Below are 14,392 nucleotides of genomic sequence, written 5' to 3'. Positions count from 1 at the left end.
TTGGGAAACACTAAGTAGGCTGCCCTCACACCGCAGCCCGGGAAGTCGGGGTTCCAGAGCCCATCCAGAACGCCACCCGCTGCTGCAGCCCCTGGGGTCGGGGTGCTAGGGGGCCACGGGAGCTCAGCGCGGGGTCTAGAGTCACCAGTCCCACAAGAGGGTGCAGGGCTAGCAGGCCAGCCTACGGCCGGCTGTCCCTGAGCCCATGTGCCCTATTTATTAACCCCTTCGGGATGCTGGCACTGTGAGAGGAACCTCGGGGAAAAGACGTCTCGAGGAAGTCGGCCATCTACTTCAGCCTGGGACTAAAAGACCACGGGAGCGACTGCGGAGCATCTGCGAATTAAATCAAGGGCTGTAGAGGGCTCCAATAGATAGGAGCTTGCCTCCCGGCCCAATCCGCAGGGTTCACCATCAAGAACGGTTCCTCGCATCAGCGCCTGGCGCCCACCCGTGGCCACTTTGGGAATCACACTTAGCTCTGCCCAAGGTCAGGCCCTCCAGCAAAGCTGTCAATTCCAAATGTATCTTCTCAACTTTCCTGGTTCACCCTTCCCACCGGTTAAGAAAAGGTCTTAGAACACACACCAGCTGGTTACTCATTACACATTTATTGTACATTTTCACAATCTGGATGCGTCACAGAATTGGGGGCATGGGGGGAGGGAAGGGGGGCAGGGGACACTGGGATAATATGGGGGGTCCAGAACACAGCACCCCCACCCCCAGCATCTCTCCCTACCCTTTCACACCACAGCTTCGATCTCCCTGCTCCCCCTCCACACAGAAACCTTGAGTGTGGGGGGAAGAGTGAGTTTGGGGGGGTCCCCTCCAGCAGGTTAAGGGACTGGACCCTCAGACCCCTAAAATTGTGCCATTTAAAAAGACATTAGACCCTTCCTCTATCACTTTACCTAAGGAGGAGACAACTCCCGGAGCTCAACTGCCCTGGAGAGGGGCGAGAATCCCCATCTTCCAGCAAGTCCCATACACACATTGGCAGTGACTAGTACCCCCACCCTGAATTCAGGGGGGCAGTCAGAGGAGCTGGGCAGTGATGGGAGCAACACCCGCCCCAAACTGGGGAGGGGAGTTTCGATCCAAACCCCAGCAAGGGTAGGGCCAGATTTCAGGCAGGAATTGGGGGGATTCTCTGCCCTGCCCCACTCCTCCCTGAGGCAGTGATGACCCCCCACACACTGGCAGCCAGCTCTCCCAAAGGAGTCAGATTGTGGCCCACCCCCAAACACTCCTGGTAGGAGGAGGAGGCAGATCAGGTGGATGGGAGGGAGGGAGACCCCATGGGAATGTCGGTTGAGTGCCCCACACGAAAACTGGGGAGCAGGAATGTGGGGAGAGACTCCAAGTGGCAAACTATTGGTCCATCATGACACACTGAACTCCAAGACACTTACACACCAGCTGGGGGGAGGGGGAGGAGGGGACAAAAGGTCTGGAAAATGGGGGTAGGGAGGCAAACCAGACTAGAGGGGCAAGGAGGGGGTGATTCTGGGGGCCAGGAGAGCCTGGCTCTCCAATCCCAGGCTCCCACCACCTGCAAGTAATGTCATGCAAATGAAAGACTGATACAAGGACCTTGGGGACTAACTCCTCAGTAAAAAAGAAGAAACACGGGTGGAAAGAATGAAGAACAATGGAACGAAAGAGGAGGAACCAAAAGGAATGTCAGTATGTAAATGAATGCTAATTAACATGCCGGAAGCTCCCAGAAGACCTTGGGATTCTTAGGACCAAGTGGGGCCAGTCTCAGGGCCTCCCAAAGACGCAAAGAAGATGCACCCTGGGAGTCCTGGACAGTTGCTTTTTGTTTTTTTTTTTGTTTGTTTGTTTTGTTTTGTAGGGAGTGGAAATATAGGGAAGGCCAGGGGGAGAGGAAGGGATCAGCTAAATCCAGGGGAAGGAGGAGAGGAAGAGGAACTATTGCATAGCAGATGCAAATGAAGGGGTTCAGGGCTGGTCAGGAAGAGAGGGAAGGGGAAAGAGGAAAAGAGAAGAGATGGGAACCTCAGGGAGGGAAGTTAAGGACAACCGGAAAAATCTTCTAGTAATAAAACTACAAACAGACCAAATATATATAATATTATATATGTATAAATAACAGCTGGCTATTTACAGGGGGGGGGCACACACACAGGGACACACACACATGGATCCAGGGGAGGGGGGCTGGAAGATATGGCTGAGAGGTGGAGGAGCGGCTGGGGATGAGGGGGGAGAGGTGGGGAGAGGCCCTTCTCTGGGCAGGGCGGGCTCCTCAGGGGTTTAAGAGCTGAAGTAAACTGTAGAGAGGGAAAGAGAAGGAAGGAGGAGGGGTGGGGGGAGAAAGAGAGAGAAAGCAGTGTGTCAGGCCTGGCCCTGCTCCCAGCCTCCCCACCCCCCAACCCCCTCAGCCTTAGGTTCTCCATCTGGAAAGCAAGGGGCTGGACTGATAGGTTCCAAGATCTCTACAACTCCACGGTATGGCCTTGGGGCCACAGACTCCTCATCCTCTAGGCTCTCTGGGCCCAAAAGTTCTCAAACAGTAGGATGTTTGGCTTCCTAGCCATGGCCCTTGCCTGCTCTCCCACTCCCCAATTCCAGGGTTCCCAGACTAGGTTTAGGCCCAAAAAGGATCCTCAAGGGAGCAGTAGGGATCCACCAGCTTTGCTGTTTCCAAAAACCTTAACAGAAATTGCCTAGAACCAGGCAAAGTGCAAGCTAAACAGCAGCAAGGTTTGGGGCTCTAGATGAATCAGAGCCGCACTGGCAGCTCTGTATGCTTTTTGCTGAGTAGTAAAAACTAGGTTAATGACCTTCAAAACCTAGAAGGGGAAACCTCTCCAGAGGAAGGGCCCTAGCCACTTCTGCCCTACTCACCGATGATGATGATGAGGATGATGGCGCAAATCACTCCCAAGATGATCATCATCTGGGGGCGAGAGGGGGAGGGGGTCAGTGACAGAGACCGTGACACTCCTGGTCGCCCCTCAGTTAGCTCTCACACCAGCCCTCCTGGGCACCCCCACCCTTACCTTGAGGTTTTTCCACCAGTATTTGCGCTTGAGCTTGGCTGCACTGGTTTCAAACTGGGAGGCCCCTGCCTGGAGTGCATCTGCACGGTCGTCCAGCTCTGACAGCTTCTGGTCCCGCTCCAGGACCTTGTCCACGTTCACCCTCATGATGTCCACCACCTGGAGGAGGGGCCCACGAGGCAGGGGGTGTGCCAAGGCCGCGGCAATGAGGGCACTCCTCAACCATGCACCCACAGAGGGAACATGCACCCCAATGCTGCCAGGCTAACATGCCAAGGACAAACAGAGAACGTGCCTAGCACACCTGAGGACATGCAAGGAGCACACATCAGGGGCATGCTGACAGCCAGACATCTCGGATGTCAGAGCAGCACCCTCTGTGTACTGAGCCTCGAGCAGCCTGTCCATCACCAGACCACACCTGCCGAGACTGAACCGCCCCAGGCAATCAAGGCTGACGAACACCCCAGGGCCGATTGGAACGCAAGCTTAACAGGGAAGGGGCAGGGTATGTCTTTGTCCCCAAACTCATAAACTCATCACCTCCAACCCACGGTGGGCCTCCCACCAGTTTCCCAACCCTCAGGGTCTTTCCCACTTCCTGGGACATCCCCCCCCCCACCCCGCACTCACCTCATCCACCTGGGCCTGGGTCTGCTGCAGTCTCCTGTTACTGGTGAGGTTTGGAGGGGGCGCAGGGGGGCCCCCCTCCCCAGCCGGGGCGGCAGGGGGGGCGGTGGCAGCGGTAGCCGACCTGAGGGGCAGGGACGGATTAAGACCCGAGGCCTGGAGCCACCGGCCCCGCGGCCAGGGCTCCGCCCATCCTCCTGTCCATCCATCCGTCCCTCCCTTTCTCCTTCGCCGGAGGAAGGCCACCCGATGGGAGCCCTGGACTCCGACCGGCCCCGCCGCCGCTTAGCTGCGTGACCTTGAGTCAGGCTCCCTCCCCCACCGGCCTCAGTTTCCCCGCCCGTCAAATAAGGGCGACCTCAAAGACAAGGTCCGGGGTCGATCCGAAATGACAGGCGGCGGCGGGGCCGGGACGGGCGGACGCGGGGCCCGCTCCCTCCCGCGGCCACCGCCCGCGCGGCCAGCCCGGGGACGCGGCGCTCTCCAGCTGCCCGCGCGCAGTCACGGGCGCCGGCCTGGCCTCGGGGCGCCGACCGAACCCCCGCCGCTCCCTGGACCGGCTCCCGAGGGCGGCGGCCGGTGCAGGCAGGCCCGGTGCAGGCGCGGGCAGCCGACTCACATGGCGGGGGCGGCTGGCGGGCGACTCGGCAGCTGCGGCGGCTGCGGCGGCAACGGCGGCGGCGGCGGCGGCGGCTCGCGCTGGCTCCAACTGGCGCTGGCTGCCGGGGACGGGAAGATGGCGGCCGCACGTCACCCACATCCGGGCACTGCGGGCGGGGGCGGGGCGCGGCGGGCGGTGCGTCGGGAGCGGGGCGGTGGGGGCGGGGTGCGGCCGGCCGCGCGGCGGACCGCGGGGGCCCAGCGCCTGCCGCAGCTGCGTGAGGCTCCCCGCACCCTCCGCCGACCTGCCCCGTCCGGCCGCAACCTCACAGGCGCACCTCTGCCCCCTTGGCCCGGACGGCGCCCCTGAGCCCCAGGCCACGTCCTCCCGCACCCGCGAAACCCGTAAACCAGTCAGCACCTCACATCCCCCGCAAGGCCTCGGCCTCCGCATGGGCCCCAAGGCCGGCGACCTGCTTCAGCGTCTGCAATGGGCTGCGGAGGGGTGGAGGGGGCGTGGGAAGGGGCAAGTGCAGGTCGCCGGGGCAATGCGGGTGGCTGGGACCCTGCTTTTGAGGTGGACGGAGCGGCGGGAGCTGGTGCCCTCAGCCCGCCCCACGGGTGCACGGCTCAGCCGAGGCCTGGGGCCCCTGGCCGCTAAGAAGCGGGGTGTGAAAGGAGAAGAGGCAGGCTCTACCTCCCCCCACCCCCACCCCAAGCAAATCACCGCAAAGTGTGCAAGCTGCCTCTCGCTCCTCACAACTGGGGCTCAGACTGGGTGCTTGACTGAGATAGGGCAAGGTTAAGGCCGAGGGACGAGGACACGAGGCTGTCCCGTGGGGCCGCTTCCCATGGTGGCCACAGACCGGCCAAATCCCAGCTCTGCCCTAGAGCTGGGTCCCCTGCCGGGCAACAGAAGGAGGGCTCAGCCTCTGATCCCAGGCTGCGACAATAAGGGGCTTTGGTTTTTTTCTGTTGTTTTTCTTTAGGGGGCCACGGTAGGCAAGGGCTGCCCCGGCAGTACCCAGGTGCAAGGTACTACGGTACATGTGGATTAGCCTCCTAGGTGTGACCTTGGCCAGTTCCTGTCCTATCTCTTGGACCCCACCTATGTTATATTTGTAGGCGCTACCTATATGTTAAGTGGCTTGATCTAGAACATGGTAGGAGGTGATTATACTTGCCCCCTTTATCCCCTCTGGTCTCTCTTTAGATCCTCTAAGCAGCAGCTGCACACACAGGTCCCCAGCAGGCCTGGCCCTTCAGAAAGATGGGACCAGATGAGCTGCCTATCTTGTGGGGTGGGCCAGGACGAATCTCAAAAGGGAAGGAGGGCGTGTCTTAGGAAACGCATCATGGTCCCAGGCCAAGGGTGCTCAGTGCATCCCCAGGAGAGCAGAGGAAGACCGGTGGCCTTGGTGTCTGAGACAAAGAAGAGCCAGCTTCTTCCCTCCCCCACCCAGGCTTCCCAGGGCCTCTGGTGTGAGAGCCTGCCCTATGCAGCGCCCCACCCCCTCTGGGCAGAAGCCTGGGGGACTGGCTCTGTCACCAGAGGTGTCATTTCCCAGCTGTCTGGGGGAGGTGAGTGAACACGGAGCTTGTGTTGGGTGTGGGGACTCAGCAGATCTAAGATAGAGTCTCAGCTCCCTCCCCCTCCAAGGAGGAGCCACTTCTCAGGTCCTTGTGCACTGGCTCAGCCTCTGTGGAAAGGGAGAAAGGAGTGGCTTGCCTGGGGGCCCAGATGGCACTGTGGAGTGCTAGCTTTTGTTTTTTGGCCCTGAGGCTACTCTGTTTTCTAGCCAGAGAACAAAGATGCCAAATTCCACGCTTTTAGGTTCAAAAGCTGCAGTGTCTGGGTCTATGATGGGGAAGGAGTTACAAACAGGCAGACGTCCCATCCCCACTGGCCCCTGCTACCCCGCACTAGCTGGAGAGAAGCTAGTGGAGGGCCAGCCAAGATGTTAGACCTTGTTTTCGGAGTGGGCTTCATTTTCCCCAGTGGCCAAATCCAGAGAACATGGGAGGGACAGAACCCAGAATACACCTGGGGAGTCAAGGCCATGGAGTGTGACTTGGAAAGCTGGCAAAGGGCTCTTGGGTCCTGAGGCAGCAGCAGGAGGGTAGAAATGAGGCCATGTCTGATCCATGGATGGGGGACCTGGGAGGATTTATATCAAGGGAGGACTCTCCCTGCCAACCCCCTTAAGTCACAGTGCTAAGGGACTCCTCAAATTTAGATCAATGGTGGAGTCAGGAGAAGGGGATGGCATGGGATGACGGAGTTCACCTGGAAATGGATAAGGGAATGTTTTCTGCAAGCAGTAGAATGAAGACCCAAAATAGAAGTTGAAGTAAAGAAAAATAGAGCATTATCTTTGCAGACTGAGACAGTGGCTTCCGCATTTGCCTGCTTTGGGGTTCGGAGGCCAAATCTCTGTGTCCCACTGCCAAGGCTCTCGGAAAAGATGTGGGCGGGGCCCAAGTTCATTTCTAACAAGCACCTCTGGTGACTGACAGGCGGCCCAGGAGAAGAACTTTAGTGAATGTGTTCTCTCCTGTCTTCCTCTTCTAATGACACCGGACTTAGATGTTAGGATGGGACTGGGGGTGGGTCATTCCCACGCTGACTCATGAACTTGTTCCATGAGTCAAAACCTCACCACATGGTAATTAATTTCAGAAACTTTGTGTGTCCCTCAACGCTTGTAAGGACAAGGCCTTCTAATTAGGAGTAGAAGGAGAGTGCCCTTGGCAATGCTGCCAGGAACAGGGACCCAGGGGCTTGCCCCACCTCTGTCCCAATCAGCAATCAAGCCTGTGACCTCTGTGACCTCTGGCTGAGCACTCCCTCTCTCCCCACCAGTTCTGGAAGGCATGGGGGCTGCCTGTCCAGCCCTGGACTCCTGGAGGGAAAGGTAACTCCCAGGAGCCTACCTTGAGCTAGGGGCTTCACATGGATTTCTGATGCGCTCCATTTAATTACACACTAATGTGACTGTACTCTCCTTGCAAAATAATAAATCAGGGGCACCTGGGTGCCTCAGTGGGTTAAGCCTCTGCCTTCAGCATTGGCCTTGGGCTCTCTGCTCAGCAGAGAGCCTGCTTCCTCCTCTCTCTGCCTGCCTCTCTGCCTACTTGTGATCTCTGTCAAATAAATAAAATCTTTTAAAAAAAATAAAAACACAAACACACACAGACTATATGCATTAAGCCCCTTCCTTTTTTTTAGCTTTCCAATTATAGGGTTTTTTTTTTTTCTTGTGCCCCCCCCTCACAACCCATAACTATCTCTGTATTTTCCATTTCGTTTTTATTTTTACTGTTTTTGAGACAGAGAGAATATGAGCGGGCGTGGGGAGAGAGAGTCAGAATCTTAGGGAGTGGTTCCAACCCAGGGCTTGATCTCATGACCGTGAGATCATGACCTAAGCTAAAACCAAGAGTTGGATGCTTAACCGGCTAAGCACCCAGGCGACCCCTTCCAGTTTGGGATTTTTTTTAGTTTGGGGTTTTGTTTTGTTTTTTGCTTTTTTAACATATAGGAGGATTCTCATTCTCATTTTGCAGGCCTCCCTCAAATGTCTGCTGGTCCCTGGCTTTATTTTTATTTATTTTTAAAGATTTTATTTTTTTATTTGACAGACAGAGATCACAAGTAGAGAGACAGGCAGAGGGAGAGGAAGAAGTAGGCTCCCCGCTGAGCAGAGAGCCCGATGTGGGGCTCGATCCCGAGATCCAGGACCCTGGGATCATGACCCTCATGATCCGTGAGCTGGGAGGCAGAGGCTTTAACCCACTGAGCCACCCAGGTGCCCCTGGTCCCTGGCTTTAATAGGGAGCCGCCAAGAGGCTGATTGGAAGGGGGGGTGGGGTGTGTGTGTGTGTGTGTGTGTGTGTGTGAGAGAGAGAGAGGATTTATTGACCATTGGTTTTCCCTGCAGGACAGTGGATGCCTTTTCACCAGGATTCCGAAATGTTGATAGGTGGCAGGCTTTCTCTGGGGCTGTTCTCTGAGAGAAGCCTATCCTCCATTCTCCCTCCCCACCCTCTCCGTGTGTGGAGGGGGGAGAATCTGGAGCAGGGTGGGGGCTCCTGCTTGTAGCCTCAAGCCTCGGGTCTACTGCTCCTGCTGTCCCCAAGTCCAAAGCCTTCCTGGAAATCGGGATGTGGGGGATGGTGTGTGCGACTCAGAGGGGAGAAGGGAGGGAGCTCGAAGGGTTTCAACAATTTGAATCTGGGATCTCAGCCACCACTGTCCCCCCACCAAGGTTCAGCCAGGCCTTGACGGGGATCCGGTAACCTTCAGAATCTCCGGATGTCACGTCTGGACTCCCCATGTCCTTGCTTGCCCTGCAACCTGCCTTCAGCTGCTGCTGAAATCTCCTGTCCCGGGCTGTCTCTCTGGTCTCTTGGTCCTTGTCAATGTACCTATCAGTCTTTGACTCCTCTCCTGTTATTTCCGTTCTGGAAGGGAGGGAAGGCAAATGCTCGTGGTCGGTCTTCCTTATTTAGCCAGAAAGCGCACTACTGTTTACTGCTTCAGCACAGGCTTTTAGGTTGTTTCCAATTCTTTTGCTCCTCTAACGGTACTCTTAGGAAGGCTGTTGTAAATAGTCCCCATGATCAACCAACTCAGGACAGTCCTGTGGGGGCATTCCTGTCTTGATCTTACATTTGGGGAAACTGAGCTCAGAGAAATGCCTTGATGGAATCTTTGTAAGTTTCTTTCACATATAGAATACCCCTTTAAAGAGTTTTGTTTGTGTGTTTGTGTGTTCTTGTTGTTGTTTGTATAAGGGTGCCTGGGTGGCTCAGTCGGTTAAGTGTCTGCCTTCGACTCAGATACTGATCCCAGGGTCCTGGGATCGAGTCCTGCATTGGTCTGCCTGCTGCTGGGGAGCCTGCTTCTCCCTCTGCCTGATCCCCCTGCTTGTGCTCTTTATCTGACAAAAAAAGAAAAGAGCTTTTTTAAAAAAAATTTATTTGACAGACAGAGATCACAACTAGGCAGAGAGGGAGAGAGAGGAGGGGAAGCACGTTCCCTACCAAGCAGAGAGCCCGATGCGGGGCTCGATCCCAGAACCCTGGGATCAGGACCTGAGCCAAAGGCAGAGGCTTTAACCCACTGAGCCACCTAGGTGCCCCAGAAAAGAGCTTTTTGTATAAAACATACATGTATACATAAAGTGGTACCTTTTTAATCTGTTCTCCCTGCCCCAGTGCCAAGCACAGTTCCAGAAACAAGGCCAGCGAATGAGTAACAAATGACAAGGAACTAAGGTTTCAGCGAGGGGTATTGTAAAAGCCGACCCAGCATAGTAGGCAAAGGGATTGCAAATGGGGAGTGCCTAGGCACCTGTTTGGGGTGAATGGGTTCATGCAGGGCCTGTGTGCCCACAGTTCCCACAAGGACAGCCCCATTTGGGCTGGCCAGCTCCTGTCCCAGCAGAGCTGTGTGGGCGTGCGTGGTGGGAAAGCCAGGTGCCAGAGCAAGGTGTGGGTAAGACAAGACGTAAGCAAATCACAGTCTTCTGGACCTGGGACGTCTCCTGGTCTCAAATCCTGACTCTGCAACCCTCTACTCATTAGAGACTCACTGGGGTTTACAGGTCCCCCTGTGTGTGCTGGGGGGGTATAGGAGGCTCCAGACTGAAAGGGGCCACATGCTAATTTCCCCTCCATCTCATACACCATGTCCAGAGCCTGGCAGGTAGAAGATGCTGAATGAAGGCCTGTAGGCCTTTTTTTTTTTTTTTTAAGTAATCTCACACCCAACATGGGGCTCGAACTCCCAGCCCCCAGATCAAGCTTTGGATGCTCTATGGACTGAGCTTGCCAGGCGCCCCTCAGTGATGACTGATTGAGTCAATGGAGTTGGCCTGACGGCCAGACTTGGGTTCTCGCCCCAGTTCTCCGTTTGCATCAAGTTAGTGGCCTTCTCTTTGGGCCTCATGTTCCTCATTGGTGAAACGAGCCCTCTTTCATTCTCCTGTGCTGACACCAGGAGCCACAGTAATACCCAAGAAAGATCATCAAAACGCAGTGTGTTTGTCAGTTAGACCTCAGTAAAGCTGGGGGAAAAAAAGAAAAGGCACAACCACCCAAGACATCGCAGCCTTTCATGGAAGTAACATTCAAGACACTTGCCAACACAGCTCAAACTGATTTCAACCAAGGAGAATGTGAGGGCTCTCGAGCCGCAGGCTGATGGAAATAGCAGGAAACAGGCATTCCCGTGATGTCATCAGGAATCCATTTCTCCTTGCTAAGCTTTGCTGGACTCTGACTTAGCTTGGTTTCCAAACAGGGAACATGAGCAGCTGTGGGCTCCCATTCTTTAAAAATGTTATAGTTTTGTTTTTTTTTTTAATATTTTATTTATTTATTTGACAGAGATCACAAGTAGGCAGAGAGGCAGGCAGAGAGAGAAGGGACCCTGGGATCATGACCTGAGCCAAAGGCAGAGGCTTTAACCCACTGAGCCACCCAGGTGCCCCTAGTTTTGTCTTTTTAAATAGTGTGTGTGTCTCAAGAGTCTGCAAAGTTCACAAGAGCCCCTGGAGAAAATCTCCCTCAACACCAGTCTTCCCAGTTACCTCGGGCCTCCTTCCAGACGTGGGCACGGCACATGGTTTCCTCTTTTTACACGGATGGAAGCCACAAGGTCTTTTTGTCACTTAACCCATGGAGATTGGATTTTTATTTTTTTAAGTTTTTTATTTAAGTAAACTCTGCACCCCATGTGGGTCTCCAACTCATGACCCTGAGATCGAGAGTCCCAGGATCCTCCCACTGAGCCAGGGAGGGAAAGGACCCCTCTTCGAGAGTCTTTCTTTCCTGGCTGCCGAGTATTACACTGTAGTATAATTTCACCAATCTCCTGGTGACAGACATCATTTGCAAACTCAAGCAAAGCTGTGAAGAATAATCATGTTCACATTGCACCTACGTGCAAAAAGGCAGAGCTAGCTTCTAGTGGTGAAAGTCTTAGGTCGGGGTGCCTGGGTTAGCTCAGTGGTTTAAGCCTCTGCCTTCAGCTCAGGTCATGATCCCAGGGTCCTAGGATTGAGCCCCGAGGTCCTGGGATCAAGCCCCGCGGTCCTGGGATCAAGCCCCGCATTGGGCTCTGCTCAGCGAGGAGACTGCTTCCCCTTCTCTCCCTCTGCCTGCCTCTCTGCCTACTTGTGATCTCTGTCAAATAAATAAATAAAGCCTTAAAAAAAAAATCCTAGGTCAAAAGGGTATGAGGATTTGTGGTTTCGATTAGTTTTTGATTTTTGTGGCTATTGCCAAATTGGGCTCTGTGTGCCATCCATTTTCACTCCCACCAACAAAGAGGTGAGGCCTGTTTTCCCTAAACCCACGCCCTCTTCAACTCTTTAATGACATTATTTGGGCATTACAAGTTAAGTTAAACATGATTTGCATTTCTCCTATGGTGAATAAGTCTAGGCATCTTTTCATATATTTGAGAGATCTTTGTATTTCCTCTCCTGTGAAAGATCCATATGATTTTTCTGTCCTTTATTATTGGACTACTGGTGTATTTCTTTTTTTTTTTTTAAAGATTTTATTTATTTATTTGACAGGCAGAGATCACAAGTAGAGAGGCAGGCAGAGAGAGAGGAGGAAGCAGGCTCCCTGCGGAGCAGAGAGCCCAATGCGGGGCTTGATCCCAGGACCCCGAGATCATGACCCGAGCCGAAGGCAGCGGCTTAACCCACTGAGCCACCCAGGTGCCCCTACTGGTGTATTTCTTACAGATTTGTAGACTTTTGTGTTTCAGGATTAGCCCTTTCTCTGCAGTATGAATTCTATTTTCCCTAGATTGTCATTTATGTTAGCTTTCGCTTATGATTTTTTTACCATGCATACTTTGTACTTTTTAAATACATATTTAAATGCATCAGGCTTTTCTTTCCGGACTTCTGTGTTTTGTTTTCACACCCAGCAATGTCCTCTTCACTCCAAACTATCTACTGCTGTGGTATTCTTGCCACAGATGCACACCCTCGATCTAATGATGAGAAAACACTGCACAAATTCAAATGGAGAGGGGTGCCTGGGTGGCTCAGTGGGTTGGGCCTCTACCTTCGGCTCAGGTCATGGTCTCAGGGTCCTGGGATCAAGCCCCGCATCGGGCTCTCTGCTCAGCGGGGAGCCTGCTTCCCCTTCTCTCTGCCTGCCTCTCTGCCTACTTGTGATCTCCGTCGAATAAATAAAATTAAAAAAAAAAAATTCGAATGGAGACACATTGTGCAAAACCACTCACCAGGACTCTCCAAATGTGTCAAAACGGTGAAAGGCATGGCTCAGGTCGTGATCCCAGAGTCCTGGGATCTGGCCCCGCGTCGGGCTCTCTGCTTGGCCAGGAGCCTGCTTCCCTTCCACTCTCTCCGCCTGTCTCTCTGCCTACTTGTGATCTCTGTCTGTCAAATAAATAAAATTAAAAAAAAAAAAAAAAAACGGTGAAAGTCAGAAAAAGAAGGAACTGAGGGACGGTCTCAGCTTGAAAAGCCTAAGAGTGACAAATCAATGGGATGTGAAATCCTGATTTAGAGGCTGAGGGAGAAAAGGGGAATTAGGAGGAAAGCTATTCCAATCAGAGCTGTGGATGAGGTCATAGCATGGCATGAACACTAATTTCCTGGTTTCGCTAATCATGACGTGGCCACGTGAGATGCTCACATTTGGAGGAGCTGGATGAAGGTTATACAGGAGATCTGAACAATTTTGTGACTTTCCTGTAGGTCTGAAATTAGTCAAGATAAAAGGTTAAAAATGCCAAGTTTTCTTTCAGTTCTTTTATGCTTGTATTTTTTTACACTGTCACCTTTGATCTATTGGTAACAGTGGTGTAAGGTATCGATCCCTATTTTTCCCCAGATGGCTACTCAATTTTCTAATAACCTTTATTGACTAATTCCTCTTTTCCCCACTGTTTTTTTTTTTAAGATTTTATTTATTTATTTGACAGACAGAAATCACAAGTAGGCAGAGAGGCAGGCAGAGAGGAGGAAGCAGGCTCTCCGAGGAGCAGAGAGCCGGACACGGGGCTCGATCTCAGGACCCTGGGATCATGACCTGAGTTGAAGGCAGAGGCTCAACCCACTGAGCCACACAGGCACCGGTTTTTGTCTTTTTTTTTTTTTTAAGTCATTTAATTTTTGTGGGTTTTTTTTTTTTTTAAGATTTTGTCAGAGAGAGAGAGAATAAGCAGGGGGAGTGGCAGAGGGAATGGGAGAAGCGGGGCTCCCCAGGGAGCCCGACGTAGGGCCGGATCCCAGGACCCCAGGATCATGACCTGAGCCAAAGCCAGATGCTTAACAGAGCTATTCAGGCATTCCAAATCATCTATTTAAACTGTCAGAAATGGGGCGCCTGGGTGGCTCAGTGGGTTGGGCTGTTGCCTTTGGCTCGGGTCATGGTCTTGGGGTCCTGGGATCGAGTCCCGCATTGGGCTCTTTGCTCGGCGGGGAGCCTGCTTCATTCTCTCCCTCTCCGCCTGCCTCTTTGTCTGCTTGTGATCTCGCTCTGTCAAATAAATAAATAAAATCTTTAAAAAAAAAAATAAAATAAACTGTCAGAAATACATAAAATTCACCATCTTTGCCATTTTTAAGTGTACAATTCAGTAATAAGTACATTCATGCTGTTTTACAACCGATCCCTAGAATTCTTTTCATCCTGCAAAGCTAAAAGGCTTTACCCTGTCAACAACACCTCATCCCTACCCCCTCAGCCCCTGGGAGCCACCATTTACCTTCCGTCTCTACAACTCTGCTTACCTTTGGTACCTCATATGAATAGACTCAAGCAGAATTTGTCTTCCGTGACTGGCATATCCTGGTTGATGAGCTAACTTCACAAAAATGGTAAGTAAAATTTTTTTTTTAAGATTTTATTTATTTATTTGACAGACAGAGATTACAAGTAGGCAGAGAGGCAGGCAGAGAGAGAGGAGGAAGCAGGCTCCCTGCTGAGCAAAGAGCCCGATGTGGAGCTCGATCCCAGGACCCTGGAATCATGACCTGAGCTGAAGGCAGAGGCTTTAACCCACTGAGCCACCCAGGTGCCCCATAAGTAAAATCTTAAAACAAAATAAAACAAAACAAAACAACAACAACAAA

The 14,392-nt window shown here is 53.0% G+C and overlaps 1 protein-coding gene across 1 annotated transcript; it reads right to left on the bottom strand.

Moving 5' to 3' along the window:
• Positions 1-591: 591 nt before the first annotated feature.
• VAMP2 (vesicle associated membrane protein 2) lies at positions 592-5,021 on the bottom strand. The gene is made up of 6 exons (XM_047706563.1): positions 4,990-5,021; positions 4,282-4,381; positions 3,666-3,786; positions 3,033-3,191; positions 2,878-2,929; positions 592-2,300 (listed from the first exon to the last, which is right to left on the bottom strand). Coding segments are annotated over exons 2-6 (351 nt in total). The 5' UTR covers positions 4,284-4,381; positions 4,990-5,021; the 3' UTR covers positions 592-2,283.
• Positions 5,022-14,392: the final 9,371 nt, after the last annotated feature.

Source organism: Lutra lutra, chromosome 16 (genome assembly GCF_902655055.1).
Source record: "Lutra lutra chromosome 16, mLutLut1.2, whole genome shotgun sequence".
In the NCBI taxonomy this organism is placed as follows: domain Eukaryota; kingdom Metazoa; phylum Chordata; class Mammalia; order Carnivora; family Mustelidae; genus Lutra; species Lutra lutra.
This window is presented reverse-complemented; position numbering and strand designations above follow the sequence as displayed.

Coding starts and splice junctions, on each gene's coding strand:
- VAMP2 (XM_047706563.1), bottom strand. Junction 3,192..3,665: donor CCCAGGCCCAGGTGGATGAG/GTGAGTGCGGGG, acceptor CCCCTCCTCCAG/GTGGTGGACATCATGAGGGT. Junction 2,930..3,032: donor ACTGGTGGAAAAACCTCAAG/GTAAGGGTGGGG, acceptor TCTCGCCCCCAG/ATGATGATCATCTTGGGAGT.